General features: G+C 41.0%; 1 protein-coding gene across 7 annotated transcripts in view; it reads right to left on the bottom strand.

The window, feature by feature from the left end:
* Nucleotides 1-27,959, bottom strand: part of CCDC146 (coiled-coil domain containing 146) — a 124,382-nt gene that overhangs the window by 27,366 nt on the left and 69,057 nt on the right. For 3 of the 7 annotated variants that reach the window (XM_027573875.1, XM_027573876.2, XM_027573877.2), the window contains exons 3-6: nucleotides 11,168-11,250; nucleotides 7,717-7,926; nucleotides 2,399-2,456; nucleotides 418-594 (exon numbers count right to left, since the gene is read on the bottom strand). In XM_027573875.1, coding sequence (XP_027429676.1) covers nucleotides 418-594; nucleotides 2,399-2,456; nucleotides 7,717-7,926; nucleotides 11,168-11,250 — 528 coding nt within the window. Of the gene's footprint in view, nucleotides 1-417; nucleotides 595-683; nucleotides 788-2,398; nucleotides 2,457-7,716; nucleotides 7,927-11,167; nucleotides 11,251-12,831; nucleotides 13,325-13,358; nucleotides 13,413-27,959 lie in introns of those variants that run through there. The other 4 variants (XM_027573880.1, XM_035723289.1, XM_027573878.1 and 1 more) reach the window with 4 other exon arrangements.

Genomic DNA, 27,959 nt, shown 5'->3' with positions numbered 1-27,959 from the left:
CATAAATGCACAAGCAAAGTCTTCATCACTTTCATGGGGAGAAGGAAGTAGAGTGGAGTCAAACAGACAAGGATAAAGTTATACAAACTAAGACGTTAGGACATCTGCTTGCTCTTCAAAGAAGTGATTGTGTTTGCGACATTCAATTCTAATGCTGAAAATGCTTGGGGAGGTCTAGAGAGGTCTTTTCCCTGGGTCAAGGGTTCCACATTAGGGAGGGACTACCAAACACTCTCAAGTCTTCTGTGAATTCCCAGAGCCCAGTGTAGTTTGATTGGATCAGTCACAACACTGAACACTTCAGTTTGTTTGATGCTACCCCTCTTTGTCAAACCTGCACGGTTAGTCTTGATAACGATGCATCTTTACGTCCAGGTGGGCACATGCTTAAGCATTTATGAATTTTAAGTAGCACACCTTTAGGTTGACCTGATATTCCAACAGTTCTTCTAGTTCCTTCTGCTCCTTTAGTAATTGCTTTTGCTTAGATGTCAAATCTTCCCGTAAATTTTTTATTTCCAATTTCTTCTGCATTATTTCCTTACGTAATTCCTCAGTGCTTTCTCTCAATAGTCTCATCTTCTTCTCCATTTCCTTTAAAAGTCATGAAAATTATCAGGTTATATAGAGCCTGAGCAAGTATCTGTCTACCCAAAAATCACATTAAAAATAATTTTACTCACCATTTTTATTATATTTGTTTTGAGCTTCACGAATGATTTCTTACAAAGTTAAATACAATAATGATTTCTGACATCTTCGATAAAGGCATCACCATGGTATGACATGTATTAAACATTTTACATGAGATTCATACTTGTATTTTTTTTTTTTTTTTACTGGTCTTCCTTTCTATCCTGTATTTTAAATGTGTCCTTTTTGAGTTAATTTTTATTTCATACCCAAAAAACGTGAGTGAAAATTTCCAGCCTATTTTCTAGTAGCTTTGTGATTTGACATCAGATGCAAATAATCTTTGACTGCCGAGCTTATGGTTAACCTGAGTCACATGTGAAAATTAAATACTAGGGAGTTCATATTTGGAAAACCCAACCCTTTGTGCTCCTTAATCCCCCACTTTCTTATTGGTATTACTTCTCTAACTCATTCATATTCTCCCCAAAGACCCTCCACCCCAGACTCATAACACATCTTTGTTCCCTTGACTGACTATTTGGGGACTGTGTAGCTCATAGGAGAGAAGTCTTAACACTCAGAAAATCTCCACATTATCAGTGACTGAGTGAATGGATCCATTTAGCTTGCTCTGGGCTTTCTGCATCTCTCCCTCCCCCACTGCTGCTGGGAAGGGGTTAAATTGGTGAGCCTATGATCTGGAACTAAAATTCAAAATGCTTTTTCCCATAAAATCTGTGTGGTAAATGAGAGGTGTACTTATAGTGTATATCTTATATATATTATATAGATTTATATTATATTATATATACAAACATATATAAAAAATAGTATTTTACTCTATGCTAAACAGGTTTTTGTGCCTTGGAGTTAAAACACCAACAACACACTTTTGAAATACATCTGTTCAGAAGAGGACAACAGTTGCAAAGTGTAATGACATTTCTGTTTACTTTGTGTGATAGATCACGAAAAACGGACTCAAATTCCTCCTGTTACTGTGGGTATTTGTCATCCATTGTCATTGCGAGGTAGAGCCTGTTTCTCTACCCCTTGAGTTTAGACTTAGCCATGTGACTCGCTTGGACCAGTGAAATATTCCAAAAGCAGAGGCTTGAAAAGTCTTGTGTGTTGGGGTTTGCCATTACTTGAGGCTGTCTGTCTCTTTCTTGAGGCTGGAAACCCCTCCACCATTATATGACTACCTGGTGGCATGTGATCTTAGACCAACTAGCCTGCCAACTGGCCGACACACGAATGAAGCCATCCTAGACCATCCAGCCCCAAATGAATCGGCTCGGACCAGAAGAACTCAAAACTGTGAGGAAACAAAAAAAAAGACATGTTGGCTGCTTTAAGCCACTCAGTTCTGGGGCGCTTTGTTATGCAGGAATAGATGGTGATACATCTCCTTCCTGAAAATTTCTTATAATAAGCTTGAGGTGTTCAGGAAGCTCTGAGGGTAACAACTGCAAAAATAATGTTTTTACGTGCCAACCATAGAATCCTTTTTTTTCCCTAAAAACAAAGCAGATATTGTCCAACTAAACACAGCCTAAACTAGATGCCAAATAGCTAAGCCTGTAATAGGCGTCACTGTGTGTATTCCAGAAGTTATTCCTTTCAGCATTATCCATACTTCATACTCTTGGATCTCTCAAATGTCTCAGGGTATGGTTGTTGTGATAAACATTTAATATTTATCGAAAGGGATGTTTGAATCCAGTTGTATTTAACAAACTGTAGACCATCTAAGACTTACTCCTGGCTTAGGTATTTTCTCAAATTCCTTTATTATGAGGTTTTTTTCTTCTGTTAAGCTGTAAAAAAAAAAAAAAAACCAACAAGTTTGACAATGTACAAAAGAGTAAGCTATTTCTGCAGTAATAACTTTCTGCTTTCTCTTAGAATGTGCTTCCCATGTTTGTTTGCCAGGTAACCTGGTGGCCATTCTTTGTGATGGCTTCCATGACTCCCCGTTAGGTGCTTCCTCCCCAGTCCTCCCACAACACTGTGTACACTCGGGGGTTAGAACAGTTATCTCATCATATTATAGCTACTTGGTAGCACGACCTCCTCCCTAGATTCTGACCCCTTCCGGGCAGGCTCTGGGCCTTTTCTTTTCTTTTTTAAATAAAGACCTTGTTTATTTATTTTTTAAATGTTTTATTTATTTATTCATGAGAGTCAGAGAGAGAGAGAGAGAGAGGCAGAGGCTGAGGGAGAAGCAGTCTCCCCACCCAGTAGGGAGCCCGATGTGGGACTCGATCACAGGTCCCTGGGATCATGACCTGAGCCGAAGGCAGATGCTCAACCATCTGAGCCACCCAGGCGCCCCTGGGCCTTTTCTTTTTTTTATACTATTTGCAATGAACCAGTGCCTGCCTGGATTACTGCTGTGCCTTCCACTGGTTCCATCAAATAAGGAGATCTCGCTAGCCAGTACGTCTGGGAACTTGGAGCTAAAGATGCATGCACACCAGGTTTTCTTTTTATGAATTTTTATTTGCAATAATGTAAACTAAGGTTAGTGTAAGAAGTATGTGCCACATGGAATTTAATATAAGTCAGCTGTCTGGGCCACAAGCTGAAGTTGAACTTTCCGAGTTTTGAATACGTATGCCTTTGCATTTAGAGCTTGCATACAAAATGAATAGTCTACTTCCAACCTATTGATCCTACACCTCACCCAGGCTGCCACGAGGGGGTGGTAGTGTGCTGCCATATTTTGGTTGTAAAGGCCGCCTTTATGTCCCTGAGTTGGAAAAATGGTGACATGAAGCTTTCCCACAAGGTAAGACTCACAGCCTTTACTTTAAATAAGTATAAGATGATCTTTTCTTTAAGCAACCATAAGATGGCTAATTCTTTAGGACATTTTAAACTAGTTACATTTCTATCATGCGTTTTTTATTAAGAAAAACTGATTTTTTTTCCTTTAAAGGACGCATATTTTCCTATTTATAGAGAAATATTCATAATCCCATTCCCATCACACACAGTTGATCATTGTTACTTTTCTTGCCTTTTAATGATATTATACAAAATGTATACATATGACTGAATCCATTTTTACCCAACATGTAATTAAAAATATCTTCCCAATTAAAAATATCTTCAGACTTCATAATTAATAATTTAATAATTTCAAAGTTCCCTAGTGGGTGGATGTCGCATAATAAAATAATCCTAAATATCATCTATCTTTCACTGTCACTATATCAGGTAATTTACATGCATCATTTCTAAACTTCAGAACTTATCAAGTAGGTATCGTTTTCTTCATTGTGCAAATGAAGAAACAGGAGCTGAGCACGTTTTCCAAAGTCACGCAGTCAAGGCTGAACTGATGTTCAAACCTAGAAACCTAGCTCTGACTCAATACCAAGCTGCCAGCCTCTTGAATACATTATTATTTAAATATTCCATTATTTTTTAGAATTTAGATCTCTCTGTCAAATAAATAAATAAAAATCTTTTAAAAAAGAATTTAGATTGCTTTCAGTTTTTCACTTTTTAAAAAGTAATAATATAGTAAATGTCCTTATGCATTCTGTCTTTTTTTTTTTCCCTCCTTTTAGAGTCTCCTTTTTGCACGGCATTACTGAAATAAAGGAAAACCACTTTTGTGCCTCTTGATATATATTAACTTCTAATTTGACATCTAACTTTTAAATTGACATTAAAGTTTAAATTTGCCTGACTCTTCCTGCTTTCCTGGCTAAGGGGTGCTTCAGGGTCAAAATTCCTCCAGGGATTCATTTCTTTTCTGCAGCGAGAGTCCTAACTGAAACCATGTCATCAAAGGGTTTTGGTTTTAAGGACTCGTGGGCGAAGAGACAATACAGGAAGTCCTGTACGTTGTCATGTGCACGAGGCATCTTCTACCACCCATAGTAGAAACAGCCTGAGTGGGTGGAAATCGCAAGAGGTAGATTTTTCAACCAGTACGAGCAATAAACATCTAAGAGGCACGCGGTCCAAAGCCGGAATGGGCTGCTGTGGGAGGCTGTGCGGCTCCCGTCAGGAGGTGCTGAAGCGTAGACTGTTGGTCACTGAGGGAAGATTCAGGTGATTCTAATGTGAAGTCAGGGCTGAGAACCACTTTTGGGGCCAACAGTTGTTAAAGTTTGACATGTCTCAGAATCACAGAGGGAGCTTGTAAAACATTCACACGTTGCCTGGGGTGGGAGGCTTGGACAGAAATTGGGAGTCATTAGTTTAAGGGTTGGATCTGCCTTTTAAACAAGTTTCTCAGGTGCTCCTTTTTCAGTTATGAAGACTACACCCTGCAAAAGCTGTTCTAAGCTCATTCTATTCTCTGTTTCCACGGGGAGAGCAGGAAAGATTTTTTTAAAAAGTGTTTAGAAAGTAAAATCTGTTCCAGCTGTGAGTATTTCCTTACTAATCCTGATGACCTGGATGCCCCTCGGCCATAGCTAACATTCTGGAATTCCAGATGCATTGCTAAAATACTCCCTCTGTTCCTTTCTTGCCAGATCTGTTTGTTTCTTCGTTCCAACTTTGCTGGACAAAGAATGGAAAACAGCTTCTGAGCCCTGGATGACAGCACAGGGATGGTGGGAATCAGCTAGGAAGAATAAAGAGTCACTACGGGCAGGATCACGGGATAGTCCTGCACACATGCAGCACACGTGTCCCCAGTCTCCACGACCCCACTCATGACAGACAGTGATAAATGACCAGGGCTGAGACCTGGCAGAATGCATCAAGTTTAGCATGAGAGACACAATTTATTTGCTGTCCAGCTCTGAGGAATTATTAGAAAGCAGAGAAGCCCCAAAAGGTAACCAAGGGAAGGCAAGGAAAAGGCTGAAAAGTACTGGAAAATCTTTTCAGAGAATGCTTTTAGAAAGATAATGACTTCTACTTTGTTTCAAAAACAAGTTCTCAAAGGTATTTGTTTCATTATTTACTTGTAATATTTATTTAACTTACTTAAGAAGGTTATATATTCTTTCCTAAACTGCATATTTAAGAGGTCAATATTAATCTCAAAACCAAAACTATGGCAACAGATTTAATTATTAACCGACCATGTAATTATACTCACCATTAGCATTTATTAAAGAGTTTATATTGTGTGACAACATGAGAAAATCAAATTACAGGGTAAAATTTTTTTCTCTAGAGTATTTGAACAATATATTATTCTTCGTAGTTGCCAATGATTCAGAAGTTCCTAAAGATATTGGGGTGGAAGGGTGCTAGTTATTAGGGCTTCTGTTATTTAGATCCTGAATAAAATGACTTTGTTGTGCTGATCTGAAAAATATCATCTGTATATTCGGATGAATGGTTTTCTCTCACTGGCTTAGTTTCTTTATTTTTAGGTGGGGATGGAAATATCTAGTTTTTTCCTGGGGAGGGAGTATTGAGTGAACTTGTTTCTGTATCATGTAATATAAGCTATATTAAACCAATGAAATATAGCCTATAATTCTTTCCTGGTATTCCTTTTGGAATCACCATTATTTTTATGAAACTAAGTTTGTTAATTCTTGAGCTAGTAATATTTGAAACTGCGAGGGAGTCTGCTCAAGCTAGAATATTATGTGTTACAAATCCAAAAACAATACACACTAAACATTTCTGCAAATGTGCGTCCTGAATGTTTTTGTTCACTATAGGTCACTATGCACGGTCCCCTCCCTATCCCAAGTAACTCAGTGAACAATTTGCCTGTCTATACCTAAAAGGCAAGGGTTGTGGTTGCTGCTGGGTTTTTTTTTCCTTGGCAGGAACACTTGGAAATTTTAAACAATTTAAATATCAACTGACTTATGTTCCTCTTACCCTTTCATGGAAATGTCAAGCATTCATATTTTCAATACTAATGAACAACCACCAATTGTTTTAATTTCATTATTTTCTCAACTGAAAGTGCTTACAGAGCACAGAAATAGCTAGGCTTCCTTTTTAAAGATCTCACTGTGAGCCTGAAACAAGTTTAGATTGAAAGACAAAAAAGAACTCAAGATTTTTTTTTTTTTTTGCCCTGAATATAATTGTCCTGAGTAAGCTAGCCTTCTTCAACCCCCAGTTGAAAAGACAGGCCCCAACAAGAGGATTCAAAACCGAGGGCTCACAGAGTCCTCAGAAAGTCACTCAAATCATTTGCTTATCTCTCAGCAGGAATGAATTATATTCGCTCTGTCGGAAGTCTACCCACTCTTAAAAAAAATACCCAGAGAAAGTTCTGCCACCTTAAGAGGTAACAAATTCCAGGAGTGGTTATTTGGCTTTCTCTTCAGTATCCAGGCAGAGTGCCTAGTACACCCAGCACACCAGAGCACAAAATTTGGACGGTAATCATTTTGAAATTCAATCTGAAGAGTGTGGTTTGCTGAACAAACTGACTTGCTCTTCCACTGACTTGCTCCTCTACAGGAGGAATGTTAGAGATTTTGGAAAGAACCTTTGCCTTCTAGCAATACATTTCTAGCTCAGTTCACTGAATGACATCCTCTAGATCTGGATGAGTAATTGTGTCTTCCAAAAGGATATTACTTCCTTTCTTGATCCTGAGGAATAGTTTAGGAGAGTAAGGTTGACTATGTGGCCCGTGTTGCTATATTAGAAAATAGAGGGAGCCAGATGTGACCCTCAGCTCACAGAGGTTGGTCTGCAAAGCGCCTGTGGGGCTCCCGCCATGCAGCCACGTGGTCTGGCAGTGCTGAAGGGACATGGGGCCACCATCAGGGACAGAGAGGGTGACAGCATGTGCCAGGCCCTCGTTCTCTGCGGTGTGTTCTTTGGCTACAGCTTCCAGTGCTTATGGCTTTCCTGACACAGGGAAAACAACAGCAGGGATCTCCTCCTGCGGGCGTCTCCCTGTCACCTGAGCTTTTTTTCTAGAAGTTGGGTAACCTTCTTGTTCGGGAATGGCCCGTTCTAGGAAACCAAGGAAAGAGCTAGGCTTGTAGTCACCTTAACGTTGCCATCTCACACTCATTGTGCCTAAAATTCCTTCCAAATTGAGTCTAATTTTTCTGATTTTGTTTATGTGGAAAGAGCTTTGCTCACTCTCCAGTGTGTTTGAGAGACGTGTGCACTTACCTATTTAATCTGTACTGATTGTGGAACTCTCTTTCCTTCACTGCGTTATATTCGTTTTGGTACTTGAGAAGTTGTTCTCGCATTTTAGAGACCTCGGTGGTGAATGCCTCGGGAAAATTATCAGCTTGCTGCAGGTGAAACTGCTGCTGTTGTATTTGCTCGGTGAAACGTTTGGCATCTTCTAGCAGTTGGACCTCCGACTCTTGTGTGCTGGGTTCCATGAAACAGAGATTCAAATAATGAGAAGGGTGTACTTTTAATGCCTGTTGTAGCTCACATGGGGGGTCTAGCAAGGAGGGGAGGGAGCATGTCCACACTGCTCCTGGTTCCTTCCATTACTGAGTTCAGTTCAATTTACTGATATTTTTGTGCCAAGTGTTGTACCAGGTACTAGAGGTGAATGGAGCTCACAATCTCGCAAGGGGAATAGATAGAATAGGTAGCTGGAATACCAGGTGACGATTACTACCACTAGTGTCTAGCTCAAGATGGTGGGAGAAACAGGAGAGAGCATTGAGTGGGATGGGAATGTGGTATTTGTACTTGACTTTGAAGAATAATCATGACTTCCCGGACCGAGGGGGTAGGGGGTTGATAATAAGGAGAAGAGTGGGTCCTCCCTTCAACTGCCCCAGCAATGCTGGCTTTCTCTAATCCCTGAATTCTCCTGAGCTGACTGTAGGAAAATCTTTTCCTCCTCAGTGAACTAAGAAACAACAAAGTTTTCTAATGACACTTCTACTAGGAAACTAGGAAGAAAAATTCTCCTATAGAATTATGGTCCTAAACTACCTTATAGATTTCTGATCCTATCTTCAATGTCTGGCTAGAGCTGGACTTGAATGTCACAGTTGAGAGGGATTCCCTATCTAGGTCTTGTCCCTGCCTGGGAAAAAAAGGTTTAAGTATCTGGCAAGAAGCAGATCTGAATGGACACACAAACTGGACTTGGTGAAATCTTCTAAAACTCACCCACCTGTGCTGCAAGCTGACATCAGCTGTAGCCTCATCAGCAGACTTGATTCATCATTCTCAGAAACCCAGCTGCCTCACAGTAGCTACTCTGCTATATGGAAGCAAGACTGGTGCCATTTCCTGTTTTAAAGCCAGGACTCCTCTTTGGTGCACGCCCCACCAAGTTTCCTCACCAGGGGAAATCTTCAGGGGTCTCCTCATTTGCAGAGATGCCCAATGACTCGATCGAGGCTGTCTCAACTGAAGTTACCTGCTCCACCCATTTCCTCTGGTGTTAATATGCCATTTGCTCGATAACATCCAGCGAAACATTTCCTGGGACATAATATGTTCCAGGCACTGTGTTAGGTCCCAAACAGCAATAGCAGCTACAGTGATAACACTATAATTTCTATTAATGAAAGCTAGAGTTCTTTCTTACAATTCAATTTCCTTGCATGTTAATACACTTTGGAAATCTAAAGTTGCCTGATCTCAGTATGAGTTTTCAGCTGCGGAATTGTGAAGCGTTGGCCTGGGCCACAGTGCCTGATCTTCCCCAGAAAGAAAGTGGACAAGGTGGTTAGGGTTCTCGCCAGAACACAAATGCTAATTTACCCACATGGATTTGAAATATAGAGTCAGAAGAAGAGAATTTAACAATGTCTATAACGTGGTTCCAGTGCAGAGCTCATTCGGTTTCAGTTCAGCATTTCCAGGCTGTATTTGCCGTGCTAAAACCTCAGCAGCCAGAGTGGAGAGCGTGTCTTCATGCCGTTCTCACCCACCAGGCAGGGGGAGTGGGAGAGGGCGGCGGGTGTTCAGAATGACAAGAGAGGGAACTAAATTGTCAAGAGGAGGTAAAATGTGGGTAGCAGAAGGGAAGTAAGGGTTTTGCAACACAACCTGGAAGCAGGAAGAAAGAAGGCAATAGCCTTGGTCCTACATTGTTGTTCGTCACTGGGGCCCAGGGAACTGAACTGTGGGCCAGGGAAGGAGGAAGCCAAATCAGCACCCCACAAAGCTCTGCTGAGCTCTAGATCAGAGGTATCTGGAGGGTGAGAAATGTTGCAGTATTCCTTGTATCTGCAAAGGGACTTGGAGGGATGCCCTGAGAACTGCATGGATTCCCCCCCCCCCCCATTTAAGCAGTGTGAAGTATGTTGTAAAAGCTTACCCCAGACCTCCCATCTAAATCCTCCAAGTTCCTGAGTCTTGAGAACTCTGTGTACACCCTGGCAGTCAGGGCCATTTGTGGGAAATGGAGTCTCCACGAGGGATGGGGATGAGGCGTTGGCTCGAGGCTGGCATTGAGGAAGAGGAGGAGGAACCAGAGCTGGATGGTTGTTAGGAACGTGGATGGAGCTGAGTGAGCAGGCAGTGCAGTGAAAGTGAAGGGCCCATAGGGAGGCAGCTCTGCTCTCCTGGTGCTTCACTCTTCCCTCATGCTCCCATCCTCAAAGTAGCCAAATTGACTCTGGGCAGGAAAAGCAGTAGGGCTAATGTTTGAACACTGGGGGAGAGGATGGATGGGAATGGTGGATTGGAGTTTCTATCCACTGCTGTCTCTCCTAGGCTTTTGGTGAGGATGTCATGCCAAGGTTATGATGCAGGAGGTTATGGGGAAAGGAAGAAAGAAGATGGGGAACGGTAAGGAGTAGCTGCAGAACTGGATTTCCCTTCTTTCTTCACTCTCTTTCTCCCTTGATTCCCAGTGGTTCATAGCAGGTGCTTAGAAAACTTTGTGGAAGTATCCTGTGGAAGCCTATTCTCACCTGCTGCTGATTGGGACTAGGCTAAGGAGAGTAGCCTAGGGTAGGTGGAAGAGGTGAGAAGACCAGCGTCTCAACAGATGTAGGCTGGGGTTGTGCTCAAACCTATACTTCTGAGTGGTGAAGAGAGATGGGGAGCAGAGAATCCTACAAGAGTGTCCTGTAGCAGATAATGTCAGTATCCCACCAAATCCCACCACCCCCTCCAGCCCAACTCTGGGGGTCACCTGTAGCTTTGGTGGATAGTTCCCTTACACACTGACAGCACCTGTGAGCCTCTGCCTGAGAGCTTTCTCTGGCCATAGGAACTTGCTTGGCTTCGCGGGGGGCGTGCTCGAAGTGCCAGGAGCTCCTCCCCCTAGGAGCAATCGTTAGTTAACAAGGGATGGAAAACAGTGGACGAGTATCCCAGTTCCCTCACCCTTTGGTGGGACAGTTCTGAGGAGTGTGCCACACCCTCAGAGGGTCCTCAGTGAGACTGAGCACCAGTTGGCCACCGTGTAAACCTACCAAGAAGCACACCCCCAGCTAGATTGCTCCCTTCTCCATCTCACTTCCCCATCCCCCCGTGATAATTTCTGGTATCACTTCTCAAACTACTTGAACTCAAACCTTTGCCTCGAGGCCTGGGAGAATAAAAATCAAGATAGAGCCCATCACACACACACAGATACACAGAAATATAAATAGGATAAAAGATGTCTCCACATGAGCAAATAGCCTACCTTACCACGGTATCATGCATCAAGGTGTACTTGGCTTTTAACTCTGCCATTCTGGTTCCAGGAAGTTTTCCCATACTGTGTAACTAGCAAAGAGAATACAGGATCACCGTTAGCTTATGCCTAAAGTAGAGATATCTTATAAAACCTTCCCATTCAACATTAGAGAGGAAATATACCAGGCAATGTGGGGTGTTACAAAGATGCTGGGTGTTTGGAGAAAATGGTTCTACCCTGCCTCTTGTAATCTCTGTGTTCCTGGGAAGACTCTTACCTCTCTAGACTCTCATTTCTTCATCTGTAAGTTGGGGGAAGGAATTGAGTTAAATTCTTCCGATTCTAAAAAACATATTTCTAGGTTTAGCAAATAACCTGAATGGTATAGATGACCAGGATGACTATTTGTAAGTTGAGAGAACTAATAATTATCAAGCATCTATTACGAGCAAGCACTGTGCATCAATTATTTCATTGTCAGAAATGTTTTGTGAAGTAGGGATTATCTCCATTTTAAACTAAAGTTGAGAAAGTTAAGTGATTTGTTTCCAAGTTACAGAGCTAGTTAAAGGCAGTGTCAGAATGTAAACCCAAGTGGTCGAGCTCCCCTGTCCCACAATCTCTCTGCCTCTACAGCCAAAGAAGCATGCAAGTTTATTTGGTGCAGAAAGTGATATTATTTGTTCCTTTTTCATTTCTGGCAAAAGAACTTTTGATTTACTCTCTGAGTTAGTTGATAAATAGTAATACACATCAGAGCACAACATGAAACACTAAAGTTCTACTATAAATGCAATGAGCGTTTGTATTAGGTTTGACTTTAACTGAACTGCTGCTGACATAGTATCAAAAAATGGAACTAAAGAAAAGATTTGTGGGCTTTTTTTTAAAGAGTTTATTTATTTATTTGACAGAGAGAGAGACAGCGAGAGAGGGAACACAAGCAGGGGGAGTGGGAGAGGGAGAAGCAGGCTTCCTGCCGAGCAAGGAGCCCGATGCGGGGCTCGATCCCAGGACCCTGAGATCATGACCTGAGCTGAAGGCAGTCTCTTAACCAACTGAGCCACCCAGGAGCCCCAAGAAAAGATTTGTGTTTATCAGTGCCGTGTTAGTCTTACCTCCAAAATATTTCTAGAGTCTATCCATTTTCCTCTCCTTTCCATAATCCCACTAAGTCCAAGTCCCATCCCATCTCGGCTGGACTACTGCAAAACCTCCCACTCTCCCCCTCCCCATCCCTGTGTCCACTCAGGCCCTGTCTACTCTCCAGGGAGATTTTTTAAAAAATCAAACAAGGTTTTGCTATGCTGGGTGTTCAAAACTCAAGTGGAAGAGAATTCAAGACCCTGGGGATGACCCCTGAGGTCCTCCTGTATGACCCTGCTCCCTCCCAGTCTCCTTTCCAAAACCCGCTCCCCAGGCTCCTAATGCTCCAGACTTTTATTTCCGTAAATGCATGAATCTCCTTCCTTCCCCAGGGCCTCTGTGTTGGCCATTTCTCATTCTTCCCGGACCCCAATTCTTTCTTCATACTTCAGTTTCAATATCAATCCTTTATCAGGCCTTCTCTGACTTCTAAATTAAGACAGATACCCACACACACCCCCTACCCCAAAAGAATGCTGTACTTCATAACATATACTACAATCTGCAGGAATAAATCTACTTACGTGACTGCCCAGCTACTCGTATAAGCACCATGAGGAACGGGCCTGGGTCACCTTGTTCTTCACGGTGTCTTTAACCAGTAGAAGCCCAGGCACAGTGCAGCTACTTGGCAAACACATGCCGCACAAGCAAATGAATGAACGTAACTGATAAAATGGGAAGGTCAGAGTCTCCACAGTGGGCTTTCTTGGTCTCTCTACCCAAATCAGGGCAGAAAAAACATTGTAAAATGCACCGTGAAACTCTCTCTCTTTTGTGAAAGTGTTTGGGATCCTTTGCGAGGGACTTACAAGCTGGTGCCAGACTGGGTCCCATTCCTCACAACCCTCATTTTCTGTATATGGCTGACATATGGTAAAAAGATTTTTTTTTTAGTTATTTGCATTCCAGTTAGTTAACATACAGTGTAATATTAATTTCAGGTGTACAATTTAAGGATTCAGCACATAAAACACCCAGTGCTCATCACACCAAGTGCCCCCTGCCCTCCTTAATCCCCATCACCGATTTCACCCGTATCTCCCCCTACCTTAACCATCAGTTTGTTCTCTATACCGAAGAGTCTATTCCTTGGCTTTCCTCTCTCTTTTTGCTCCCACCTCCATGATCATTTATTTTGTTTCTTAAATTCCACATACAAGTGAAATCATATGGTATCTTTCTCTGACTGGGACTTCAGGATGCATGTATCCTCTTGAATTAGTAATTTTGTATTCTTTGGGTAAATACCTACTACTGCAATTTCTGGGTCTTAGGGTAATTCTATTTTTAACTTTTTGAGGAACCTCCATACTGGGTAAATATTTTTAAGCCCTTTGAGAAGGTTCTACTTCTTGCTATATCAAATATCTTAAAATATATTCATATGCCACCTTAAATATAATTCACATGTAATTTTTTAAGTGCTGAGTTGCTATTGGTAGGTTGACCTCATTACATTTTATAGATATTTCATTAAACACGTTTATTTTGTTTCTTCAGTTTTCTTTCTGCATTTTTGAGTTAATATGTAATTTACTTCAGATCTCAAACATTTTCAATGGTTCCTAAAAATGGTGTAGGACATAGGCACTGTGCTTTTAAGGCCTAATATGTTACAAAAAAAAAAAAAGCAGCAGCAGCTTTGCATTTGGGCCCTCTTAAAGGAGAAAAATTCCTGGGAAAAAGTTATGAAGGGTGAGAATGTGTGTTTGTATGTGTGTAAGGTAATTATGGACTCTTATGTTTAAAAATGCATATAATAAAAAAATGTTGGGTAGGGGCCGGAGCAAGATGGCGGAGGAGTAGGAGACCTGGATTTCATCTGGTCTCAGGAATTCAGCTGAATAGGGATCAAACCATTCTGAACACCTACGAACTCAACAGGAGATCAAAGATAAGAAGAGTAACAACTCTCTGAACAGAGAAGCGACCACTTTCTGGAAGGTAGGACGTGCGGAGAAGTGAATCCGAGGCGATATTCGGGAGGATAGACGGCGGGGGAGGGGGCCTCCGTCGGCCGCTTCTGGCAAGTGATAGAGCCGCGGAGCACAAAATCGGACCTTTTAGAAGTTGGCTCCGCTGAGGGACGTCACTCCAGTGGCTAAGCGGGGGTGGAACCCTCGCGGGACAGTGTGGTCTCAGGACCCTCGGGGTCACAGAAAGACCGGGGGTGCCTGAGTGCGGCAGAGCTCCCAGGTATCGGAGCGGGGAAGCCGGCTGCAGAGACGGAGCCGAGGCGCGGGCTCTCAGCTCGGGGTTGCCATAAGCTGTGATCCGCTGGGACACTGCTCCTCCAGCAGGGACCCAACAAGCGGCAGAGCCGGGGAGACTCTCCTTCCTCCCCTGGGAGGAGCGGCGCGGGAGCGCACCGCAGGGATCTGCTGGGTTTGGAGACTCCACACGGGGTTGGGTGCCAGAGATAGAAACACTCGGTCACAGGCCGGGTGAGCACGGAGTGCGGCCGGAGACCGGGGAGATGGGAGTGACTGCTTTTCTCTGGGGGCGCACTGAGGAGGGGGGCCCCGAGTTCTCAGCTCCTCCGGGTGGAGATTGGGAGGCCACCATTTTCACCCTGGTCCTCCAAAGCTGTACCAAGAGCTTGCAGGGAACAAAAGCTCCTGAGAGCAAACCCGAGCAGCTTGCTTAGCCCGGACTCACAAGGGCGGGGCAGTTCCGCCTCTGGCAAAGACATTTGGGAACCACGGCAACAGGCCCCTCCCCCGGAAGATCCGCACGAACAGCCAGCAAGCCAAGACCAAGTTTACCGATCAAGGAGAATGGGAGAACTCCAGCGCTAGGGGAATACTGCACATAGAATTCATGGCTTTTTTACCATAATTCATTAGTTTTTCAAAGTTAATTTTTTTAACTTTTTTTTGAATTTTTCTTTTTCCCTTTTTCAAACAACATCTTATCAATCCCTTTTTTTAAAAAAAAACATTTTTTATTTTTCATTTTTAGAGTCATATTTTTATCCCTTCATAGTAGTTACCCTTATTTTTGCCATATATATATAAGTTGTTCTCTCTTTAAAATTTTGAGATACAATTTCTTCTAATAGATCAAAATATACCCTAAATCACTAGTGTATGGCTTTGTTCTATTCTCCTGCCTGATCACATTCTCTCCCTTTTTTTCTTTTTTTTTCTTTTTTCCTTTTCTTTTTAAATCTTCTTTCTTTTTAAAAACAACTTCTTATCAATTCCTTTTATAAAATCTTTTATAATTTTCGTCTTTACAGTCATCTTCAATCCCTTCATTGTATCAACCCTTATTTTGTACATATATAAGTCTTTCTTCCTTTAAAATTTAAGCAGGCACTTTCTTCTAACAGACCAAAATATGCCCAAAAGCTAGTGTGTGGCACTGATCTATGCACTAGCCTGATCATATTTGATCATATTCTGTTTTTTTTTGTTTTGTTCTGTTTTTGTTTGTTTTTATCTTTTTCTTTTTCCTTTTTTTTCCTCTTCTTTCTTTCCCTTTCTTGTCCCCTGGTTTCAGGTCTTTTCTGATTTCTATAGAGTATATTTGCTAGAGACGTTGTTAACCTGTTAGCATTCTGTTCTCTCATTCATCTGTTCTCCTCTGGACAAAATGACAAGATGAAAAAAATCACCTCAGCAAAAAGAACAAGAGGTAGTACCGTCTGCCGGGGACCTACTCAATACTGACATTAGTACGATGTTGGACTTAAGAGTTAAGAATCATGACTTTAAAGATACTAGCTGGGCTTGAAAAAAGTGTGGAAGTTATTAGAGAAACCCTTTATGGAGAAATAAAAGAACTAAAATCTAACCAAGTCGAAATCAAAAAGGCTATTAATGAGGTGCAATCAAAAATGGGGGCACTAGCTGCTAGGATAAATGAGGCAGAAGAGAGATTCAGCGATATAGAAGACCAAATGATGGAAAATAAAGAGGCTGAGAAAAAGAGAAACAACTACAGGATTATGAGGGCAGAATTCGAGAGAGAAGTGATACGATAAGACGAAACAACATTAGAATAATTGGGATCCCAGAAGAAGAAGAAAGAGAGAAGGGGGCAGAAGGTATATTGGAGCAAATAATAGCAGAGAACTTCCCTAATGTGGGGAAGGAAACAGGCATCAAAATCCAGGAGGCACAGAGAACCCCTCTCAAAATCAATAAAAATAGGTCAACACCCCGACATCTAATAGTAAAACTTACGAGTCTCAGAGACAAAGAGAAAATCCTGAAAGCAGCTCGGGAGAAGAGATATGTAACCTACAATGGTAGAAACATTAGATTGGCAACAGACCTATCCACAGAGACCTGGCAGGCCAGAAAGGACTGGCATGATATCTTCAGAGCACTAAACGAGAAAAATATGCAGCCAAGAATACTATATCCAGCTAGGCTATCATTGAAAATAGAAGGAGAGATAAAAAGCTTCCAGGACAAACAAAAACTAAAGGAATTCGCAAACACAAAACCAGCCCTACAAGAAATATTGAAAGGGATCCTCTAAGCAAAGAGAGAGCCTAAAAACAGCATAGATCAGAAAGGAACACAGACAATATACAGTAACAGTCACCTTACGGGCAATACAATGGCACTAAATTCATACCTTTCAATAGTTACCCTGAATGTAAATGGGCTAAATGCCCCAATCAAAAGACACAGGCTGTCAGATTGGGTTAAAAAACAAGACCCATCAAGATGCTGTCTGCAAGAGACTCATTTTAGACCCAAAGACACCACCACATTGAAAGTGAGAGGGTGGAAAACATTTACCATGCTAATGGACACCAAAAGAAAGCTGGGGTGGCAATCCTTATATCAGACAAATTAGATTTTAAAACAAAGACTGTAATAAGACATGAGGAAGGACACTATATCCTACTTAAGGGGTCTGTCCAACAAGAAGATCTAACAATTGTAAATATCTATGCCCCTAACGTGGGAGCAGCCAATTATATAAGCCAATTAATAACAAAAGCAAAGAAACACAGTGACAACAATACAATAATAGTGGGGGACTTTAACACCCCCCTCACTGAAATGGACAGATCATCTAAGCAAAAGATCAACAAGGAAATAAAGACTTTAAATGAAACACTGGACCAAATGGACTTCACAGACATATTCAGAACATTCCATCCCAAAGCAACAGAATACACATTCTTCTCTAGTGCCCATGGAACATTCTCCAGAATTGATCATATCCTAGGTCACAAATCAGGTCTCAACCGGTACCAAAAGATTGGGATCATTCCCTGCATATTTTCAGACCACAATGCTATGAAACTAGAACTCAATCACAAGAGGAAAGTCGGAAAGAACTCAAATACATGGAGGCTAAAGAGCATCCTACTAAAGAATGAATGGGTCAACCAGGAAATTAAAGAAGAATTTTAAAAATTCATGGAAACCAATGAAAATGAAAACACAACTGTTCAAAATCTTTGGGATACAGCAAAGGCAGTCCTGAGAGGAAAGTATATAGCAATACAAGCCTTTCTCAAGAAACAAGAAAGGTCTCAAATACACAACCTAACCCTACACCTAAAGGAGCTGGAGAAAGAACAGCGAAGAAAGCCTAAACCCAGCAGGAGAAGAGAAATAATAAAGATCAGAGCAGAAATCAATGAACTAGAAACCAAAAGAACAGTAGAACAGATCAACGAAACTAGGAGCTGGTTCTTTGAAAGAATTAACAAGATTGATAAACCCCTGGCCAGACTTATCAAAAAGAAAAGAGAAATGATCCAAATCAACAAAATCATGAATGAAAGAGGAGAGATCACAACCAACACCAAAGAAATACAAACAATTATAAGAACATATTATGAGCAATTATGCCAGCAAATTAGATAACCTGGAAGAAATGGGTGCATTCCTAGAGATGTATCAACTACCAAAATTGAACCAGGAAGAAATAGAAAACCTGAACAGACCTATAACCACTAAGGAAATTGAAGCAGTCATCAAAAATCTCCCAAGAAACAAAAGCCCAGGGCCAGATGGCTTCCCAGGGGAATTCTATCAGACATTTAAAGAAGAATTAATACCTATTCTCCTGAAACTGTTCCAAAAAATAGAAATGGAAGGAAAACTTCCAAACTTATTTTACGAGGCCAGCATTACCTTGATCCCAAAACCAAAGACCCCATCAAAAAGGAGAATTTCAGACCAATATCCTTGACGAACATGGATGCAAAAATTCTCACCAAAATACTAGCCAATAGGACCCAACAGTACATTAAAAGGATTATTCACCACGACCAAGTGGGATTTATCCCTGGGCTGAAAGCCTGGTTCAACATCCGCAAATCAATCAACGTGATACAATACATTAACAAAAGAAAGAACAAGAATCATATGGTCCTCTCAATAGATGCAGAAAAAGCATTTGACAAAGTACAGCATCCTTTCTTGATCAAAACTCTTCAGAGTAGAGGGATAGAGGGTACATACCTCAATATCATAAAAGCCATCTACGAAAAACCTACAGCCAATATCATTCTCAATGGAGAAAAGCTGAGAGCTTTTCCCCTAAGGTCAGGAACGCGGCAGGGATGTCCACTCTCACCACTGCTATTCAACATAGTATTAGAAGTCCTAGCCACAGCAATCAGACAACAAAAAGAAATCAAAGGCATCCAAATCGGCAAAGAGGAAGTCAAACTCTCACTCTTTGCAGATGATATGATACTGTATGTGGAAAACCCAAAAGACTCCACCCCAAAACTGCTAGAACTCATACAGGAATTCAGTGAAGTAGCAGGATATAAAAGCAATGCACAGAAATCAGTGGTATTCCTATACACCAACAACAAGACAGAAGAGAGACAAATCAAGGAGTCGATCCCATTTACAATTGCACCCAAACCATAAGATACCTAGGAATAAATGTAACCAAAGAGGCAAAGGATCTGTACTCAGAAAACTATAAAATACTCATGAAAGAAATTGAGGAAGACACAAAGAAATGGAAAAGCGTTCCATGCTCATGGATTGGAAGAAAAACATTGTGAAGATGTCAATGTTACCTAGAGCAATCTACACATTCAATGCAATCCCCATCAAAATACCATCCACTTTTTTCAAAGAAATGGGACAAATAATCCTAAAATTTGTATGGAACCAGAAGAGATCCCGAATAGCAAGAGGAATGTTGAAAAAGAAAAGCAAAGCTGGCGGCATCACAATTCCAGACTTCCAGCTCTATTACAAAGCTGTCATCATCAAGACAGTATGGTACTGGCACAAAAACAGACACATAGATCAAGGGAACAGAAGAGAGAGCCCAGAAATGGACCCTCAACTCTATGGTCAACTCATCTTTGACAAAGCAGGAAAGAATGTCCAATGGAAAAAAGACAGTCTCTTCAACAAATGGTGTTGGGAAAATTGGACAGCCACCTGCAGAAGAATGAAACTGGACCATTTCCTTACACCACACACAAAAATAGACTCCAAATGGTTGAAAGACCTGAACGTGAGACAGGAGTCCATCAAAATCCTAATGGAGAACACAGGCAGCAACCTCTTCCACCTCAGCCACAGCAACTTCTTCCTAGAAACATCGCCAAAGGCAAGGGAAGCCAGGGCAAAAATGAAGTATTGGGATTCCATCAAGATAAAAAGCTTTTGCACAGCAAAAGAAACAGTCCACAAAACCAAAAGACAACTGACAGAATGGGAGAAAATATTTGCAAATGACATATCAGATAAAGGGCTAGTACCCAAAATCTATGAAGAACTTATCAAACTCAACACCCAAAGAACAAATAATCCAATCAAGAAATGGGCAGAAGACATGAGCAGATATTTTTCCAAAGAAGACATCCAAATGGCCAACAGACACATGAAAAAGTGCTCAACATTGCTCGGCATCAGGGAAATCCAAATCAAAACCTCCATGAGATACCACCTCACACCCGTCAGAATGGCTAAAATTAACAAGTCAGGAAACGACAGACGTTGGCAGGGATGTGGAGAAAGGGGAACCCTCCTACACTGTGGGTGGGAATGCTAGCTGGTGCAACCACTCTGGAAAACAGTATGGAGGTTCCTCAAACAGTTGAAAATAGAGCTACCATACGATCCAGCAATTGCACTGCTGGGTATTTACCCCAAAGATACAAATGTAGGGATCCGAAGGTGTACGTGCACCCCAATGTTTATAGCAGCAATGTCCACAATAGCCAAACTGTGGAAAGAGCCAAGATGTCCATCGACAGATGAATGGATAAAGAAGAGGTGGTATATATACACGATGGAATATTATGCAGCCATCAAAAGGAATGAGATCTTGCCATTTGCAACGACGTGGATGGAACTGGAGGGTGTTATGCTGAGTGAAATAAGTCAATCAGAGAAAGACATGTATCATATGACCTCACTGATATGAGGCATTCTTAATCTCAGGAAACAAACTGAGGGTTGCTGGAGTGGTGGGGGGTGGGAGGGATTGGGTGGCTGGGTGATAGACATTGGGGAGGGTATGTGCTATGGTGAGCACTGTGAATTGTACAAGACTGATGAATCACGGATCTGTACTTCTGAAACAAATAATGCAATATATGTTAAGAGAAAAAAAAGAAGAAGATAGCAGGAGGGGAAGAATGAAGGGGAGTAAGTCGGAGGGGGAGACAAACCATTAGAGACGATGGACTTTGAAAAACAAACAGGGTTCTAGAGGGGAGGAGGGTGGGGGGATGGGTTAGCCTGGTGATGGGTATTAAAGAAGGCAGATTCTGCGTGGAGCACTGGGTGTTATGCACAAACAATGAATCATGGCACACTACATCAAAAACTAATGATGTATGGTGATTAACATAACAATAGAAATTATTTTAAAAAAATAAAAATGCATATAGTATTTATAATTTTGTTTTCAAGCTGAAAACAAACCTCACCTACTGCCCTGCATGATAGAAGTAGAAGCAAAGGTGACATAGGTCCTCCCCTAAAGTAGCTCCCCTAAAGTAGCTTTGTTTTCAAGCTGAAAACATTACCTCACCTACTGCCCTGCATGATAGAAGTAGAAGCAAAGGTGACATAGGTCCTCCCCTAAAGTAGCTCACAGTTTGAGAAGATAGACACAAAAGAAATGACAGAATGCTTACACTACACTCAGTAGTTTTATTGTGAGTAAATAACCATATTTGGTAGTATGCAGTTATTTTCTCTATATTGTAAGTTAAAGCAAATGAATAAGATTATAAATTACAGACCACTTCCAGAGGGTGGAACTTCCAGAATGGTCATGTGAAGAGCTTGATGAATCCTTTCCCTCAAAGAAACATTGATTCAACTCATCAAAATTATCTAACACAACCATTTAAAGTCCCTGTAAATTGACCTAAGGGCATGCAAAATATTGAGATATATTTATTTAACAAAATCTGATACTCAGTAAGAACAATAGCCGACTGTGGCATTTGAACCATGAACTGCACCCATTACCCCTAGCCCCATGTTGTGGAAGAGCTATTCTGGGCAGGCTTAGCAGCCAGTGAAGAGCTCATCTGCCCCTTTCTACTACTAAAGACCTCTTCAGGTGGGTGGGGCAAGGTTAAAAATAAAAACAGGGAAAGAATATCTACACAGAGACATCAGACTGCACATTATGGGGGAGATACACTTCACAGAGTTAGTTCAGCCAAGTCACTAAAATAAACAAATGAACAACAATAACACAAACCCAACAGCAACAAGAAGACTGGGGAGAATCAGAAACCAGAGTTGCTACAATATATTATCTAAAATATCCAATTATCAACAAAAAATTATGAGTCCTTCAAAGAAATGGGGGGGGAGGGCAAAATCTCTATTGAGGGGCGGTGCAGATGTTGGACTTAACAAAGAATTCAAAGCAGCTATTATAAATATGCCCAAATAATGAAAGCAAACCATATTTAAAGAATTAAAGGAGAATATGATAGCAATTCATCAAATAGTGAATATTGATAAGGTATTGATCTAGAAGGATAAGAACTAAGTTGTTAAAATGATGTTCTTTGGGTAGTAGGAATGTTTGCTTTTTCATATTTTTATGTTTGCTTATCTGTATTTTCTAATTTTCTCCAACACATGTATTGCTTTTAATAATAAAAGGCTATTAAAATATGCTTGAAAACTATTGCTGTAAACAATAAGGATTCAGAGCAGAATTTCAAACTGGGGAGTGCCATGTTCAGATCCTACTGGCAGATACAGCAGATTCTAGCTCAGACTTAGTGAAAACTCAGCTGTATTAAGTGGAGTCTTTTCTAAAATACCAGTTAATTGAAGCCCAATGGCAGGTGGGCCAGGGGTGCACGTTGGCGGGTTTTATGACTACAGAAAAAGCAGGAAGGCAAGAGAGGCTTCCTTTCCTATTTGCTGTTTCCATCACCCCAATAGCCAGACTGCCTTTGATGCCTACGAACCTATGAAGAAAGCTGACAGAGCAAAATATCTGGTATGTCTTCGTAGTTTCTACATAAATTGAAAAAATTTAAGTCATTGATGTTTAGAAAGAAGATTGATAAGCTTTTATTTGGTCTACTCTCCTAAAAATAAATATCTCTTAAAAAAGAAAAAGATCAGGTGCACCTGGGTGGCTCAGTCGGTTAAGCGTCTGCCTTTGGCTCAGGTCATAATCCCGGGGTCCTGGGATGGAGCCCCGTGCCAGGCTCTCTGCTCATCGGGGAGCCTGCTTCTCCCTCTCCCTCTGCCTGCCCCTCCCCCTGCTCATGCTCTCTCTCTCTCTCTCTGTCAAATAAATAGATAAAATCTTTTAAAAAACAAAAGAAAAAGACCAAACTGTGAAGAATGGATTCTAGCCTCCTTAAAAATAAAATTCATAATCTGGATGTAATATTGATCTAACAGTGACTTTTCTGTGAAATTGTAAACTGTCTCCGTAAGCAGGTCTTTCTCTGGTTGGGAACTTCAGAGTCCATTCTAGTGGATGAAATGCTTCACTCATAAGCATAAACATGGAAAAAATAGTTGCATTTTCACAGTGCATGATACAAATGGGCACAGAAACCAAGTTTGTCATGTTTTAAAAATGTAGGATCTAAGGCACAGAGCATAAGACCCAACTCAAAATTGTCAAAGAGCAGACATAACGAAAGGTTAGATATAATGTCATGAAGTTCATGAATATGATTTCACAATAGATAACTGTGTTACTGAATTGCCTTGTTGGTAATTGAGACTGGAAGGAAACATTTACTCTAGAGCTGAAGGTTTAACAAGAGTTCATGATTCATGAACAGCATGTAATGATATGGAAAAAATTTCAAACATGGAAATTCTAGGACATTCCAAGGAAAGTAAGAACTTTCACCAAGTGAACTTATGTGGAAGGGGGTCAGCATGAGGAAACAATTAGGTCTTTGTGCGGGTGTGTACAGGGCCACCACAGTGACCATGGTTATTAACCTACTCTATTCTTATTGCCTCTGACATTACCTACTGGTTTGGCCTTATCCCGATAAATGGTTGGCTTTGGGGAGTAGCATAAACTTGAAAGCATAAATCCTTACCATCCTTGTCTCCCATTCACGCTCTCCCTTTCTCTGCTAGAGATAAGCAACATGGCCATTTGAAGCAGTTTCCAAAGGCAATTGAGCTCTCAACAATGCTTCATCACTCCTATTGTTTGACTTTACCCCTTGATTGTTCTATTAAGATTTAGCTTTCCCATATACCTAACTCATTCACCAAACAAAATTAAGCCACGTGAACTCATCATCTACATCAACAGGTCCATTTATCTACAGCCACACCTACCCCTAACTTCTTTCCCCAAATCGCCACCTCTTTTCTTCTTGATTAGGGCAAACCTATCCAACTGTGTTTTCAAATATATACTCTCCTACCTTGTTCTAGGCATTAAAGCATCAGCTGTACCTTCCTTTCCTTTATAATCTCTATTTCTCCCTCTTATCTGGCTCAGCCTGGTATTGTAGTCAAGTACATCACAAGTGGATTTCGATTTGAATTCCAGCTCTACTACTTTTTTTCTTTTTCAAATTCCAGTGTAATTAGTGTACGGTGTTACATTAGTTTCAGGTGTACAATATAGTGACTCAACAATCCTGTATGTTACTCAGTGCTCATCCTAAGTGTACTCTTTTTAAAAATTTACTTATTTATGAATTTATGTATTTATGATGTTATGTTAGTCAACCATACAGTACTCTTAATCCCCTTCACGTATTTCCCCTATCTCCCCACCCACCTCCCCTCTGGTAACCACCAGTTTTCTATATTTGAGTCTGGTTTTTTTTTTTTTAAAGATTTTATTTATTTATTTGAGAGAGAAAGAGAGAGAGCACGAGAGGGAAGAGGGTCAGAGGGAGAAGCAGACTCCCCGTCGAGCAGGGAGCCTGATGTGGGACTCGATCCTGGGACTCCAGGATCATGACCTGAGCCAAAGGCAGTCGCTCAACCAACTGAGCCACCCGGGCACCCTTGAGTCTATTTTTTTTGTTTGTCTCTTTTTTCTTTGTTTTGTTCCACTCTACTACTTTTTAACTTTGTAACTTGGAGTCATATTTAAGCAATCTGTGCCTCAGTTTCTTCAGCTGTAAAAGATAAAAGTAGTCCCAATCTCATTAAGTCTATAGTGAAACAAAATGAATCATTATACGTGAGGTATTTGGTATAGTGTCTAGTACACAAATAAGAGCCTAATCAATGGCAGTTATTTTATTATCATCATTGACATTATCCTCAACCTATAAATTTGATCAAGTCTTTCTCCTTTAAAGGAACAAACAAACAAAATCCGCTTTGGGTGCTATGCTCCTATCTCTCCTTCGTTCGCACTTGAGCTTTTCTCAAAGGAGTCATCTCAGCTCTGTGTCTCCACTCCCTTACCTCTCGGTCACTCACCATAGTCACTGGCCTGCCAGGACTTCACCAAACTGATAAACTGACTGATGACTTTCTCATTTCTCTGGCTGATTTTGAGATTTTTCTCTTAACCACTGTTTTCCAGTAATTTGTTTATGATATATCTTGATGTGGTTTTTTTCAATCTTGAGATTTGTTCACAATGTTGGATCTGTGAGTGCATAGTTTTCATCAAATTTAGAAAAATTTCAGATGTTGGTTTTTCAAGTATTTTTTCTGTCCCCCTCTCCTCTCCTTCTGCAAATAATTATTCATATGTTTGACCACTTGATGTCCACAGATCACTGATGTTCTTTTTTCATTTTTATTTTACACTCCTTTTTCTTTGTTTCATTTTGAATAGTATCTATCGTTACATCTTAAAACCCACTAATCTCTTTTTCTTTAGTGTTTAATCTGCTGTTAATCCCATCCAGTGAATTTTTATCTCAGATACTGTATTCTTCATCTTTAGAAGTTTGATTTGAGCCTTTTTGTAGCTTTCTTTTATTATGTTTATGCTTCCTTCCACCTTTTTTCCCCAACATTCAAAATTTTACAGTTTAATCTGTTCTGATGTCCTTGTCAATTAATTCTATTTCCATTTTACTCCATTGTTTGATTCTTCTCCTCATGATAGGTCATATTTTCCCGCTTCCTTGCATGCCAGACTTTGAGAATTTTACACTGTTGGGAGATGGAATTTTTTTTTAATATTACTTTAAATATTTTGGGGCATTGTGAGTCATAGTTAAGTTACTTGAAAACAGTTTGATCCTTTCAAGGCTTGCTTGTGATCTTTGTTAAGGAAGTCCAGAATGATCTTTTGTCCAGGGCTAATTTGGCCCCACTGTACTCAGTGCCCATACATTAGGAGGTCTTTCTATTCTGACTGGTGGCAACATGAACTCTTGGCTCTGTGTGAGTTTCAGGTTTCGATCCATCGCCTCCTCTCTGGGAGTCCTTTCTCCAGCCTCAGCAATATCCTCACAAGCATGCACTGATCAGCATTCCTGAGCAGATCTCTGGAGCTTCTGCTCTGTGACACTCTTCCTCTCCTCACCTATGTACTTTAACCAGCTTGGCCTCCCTGAATCTCCAAATACGTCAGCACAAATCAGCAAGACCACCTGGTTCTGCTTGGGTCCCTATGCTATCACTTGGAAACTCTGTAAGACGGCACGATTGTAAGTCTCAATTTATTGCATATCCTCGGAGATTACTGTCTTGTGCAATCTGTTTTCCAAAGTCTGAAAACCACTTTTGTTTGTTTGATTTGATTTGAGTTGTTTAAGGTAGGAGGGTAAATCTGGGTCCTGTTACTCCATCTTAGTTGGAAGTGGAGTCCCAGTGACCTCTTACTATATTCAAATGACATTTCTCTGTCCTTAGGTTACTTGATAATTTTATGACATTTATTACTATTGACTTATTATAGTTCATCATTCTTGGAACTCTCTCCTCTCCCAGGTCCTGTAATATATAATCTCACAGTTCTCTCTCTTACTTTTCTATTTTCTTCTCTGGTCTTCCCTTTAAAAGTTGGTGCCATTCAGGATTTTGTCCTTATCTTTTCCCCCTTTTTTTAAAACTATTTACTTTCCCCAGGGCCTCTTATTTACTCCCAGAGTCCAAGATATCACCTACATGCTGAGGACCTCCCAAACGGAGGGGTCTGCAGGCTGTTATTGGACAAGCTAGAACTTTATTTGGGCAAGGGCCTTGTAAGACTATGGGAGTTATGGTTAGAGAGTAATAAACATCTTCCTTGTCCAACACCGGGAATACACGAAATTGTTTACTTAATACAGTATCAGTGTTCAGGTATTGTGATCATTTTTTTTTAGACAGGAATTTATGATCCTGTGGCATTTTATCCTTTTACAGAATAAACAAAATCCATAATTCTTTACGGAGCATGTGGTAATAGATAACTAACCACTTGCCCCGGCTTCAAGTCTTGTCTCCTTGACTATGTCCCTCTGTGCTGCCGGCAAAACACAATTTTCACCTTGCTTTAAACCTTTCAAAGGATCCCAGCACCTTCAGGATTAACTCTGGGTCCCTTAACGTGGTAGAAAAGGCTTTCATTATCTGGCAGCTACCACTCTCTCCAAACCGGTCTCCTACCTTTCTAAACCTTCCGTGACCATTTCGGTTCTGTGTCATGTCCTGTGGCAGACAGAATGATGCCCTTCCCCTCGACCCCAAAGACGTTCACATCTTAATCCCTGTGACATACCTAGAGATATGTTACTTTACATGGCAGAAGGGACTGTGCCGATGGGACTAAGAGTGTGGACCCTGACATGCAGAGATCACTGTGGATTACCTGGCTGGCCCAATCTAATCATAGGAGTCCCTAAAAGCAGAGGACCTTTCCTGGCTGAGTTAGATGAAATGGAAGAAGGAGGAAAGGTTGCAAGTGTGAGAAGGACTTGGCCTACTAGAGGAAGGGGGTCATGGGACAAGGAATGTGTGTAGCCTCTAGAAGCTGGAAAAGGAAAAGAACCAGATACTCTGGTAGAGCCTCCAGAAAAGAATGCGGTCCTGTCTACATCTTGATTTTAGCCCAGTGAGAACCCTATTGGACTTCCAACCTACAGAATTTAAGATCATAATTTTTTGCTGTTTAAGCCACGAGTTTGTGGTAATTGGTTAGAAGAGCGGTGGAAAATGAGTACAGTTCCCAACCCTACCACGCCTTGCATGTTCTATTTCCTGATCTTCAATTTCTTCTCTCTCTTGTCCAGTTGGAGAACTCTTATTCTGCCTTTAAGACATCT

The sequence above is a fragment of the Zalophus californianus genome, chromosome 12, assembly GCF_009762305.2.
Source record: "Zalophus californianus isolate mZalCal1 chromosome 12, mZalCal1.pri.v2, whole genome shotgun sequence".
In the NCBI taxonomy this organism is placed as follows: domain Eukaryota; kingdom Metazoa; phylum Chordata; class Mammalia; order Carnivora; family Otariidae; genus Zalophus; species Zalophus californianus.
Note: the sequence above shows the minus strand (reverse complement) of the source record. Positions and strands in the feature narration are given on the sequence as shown.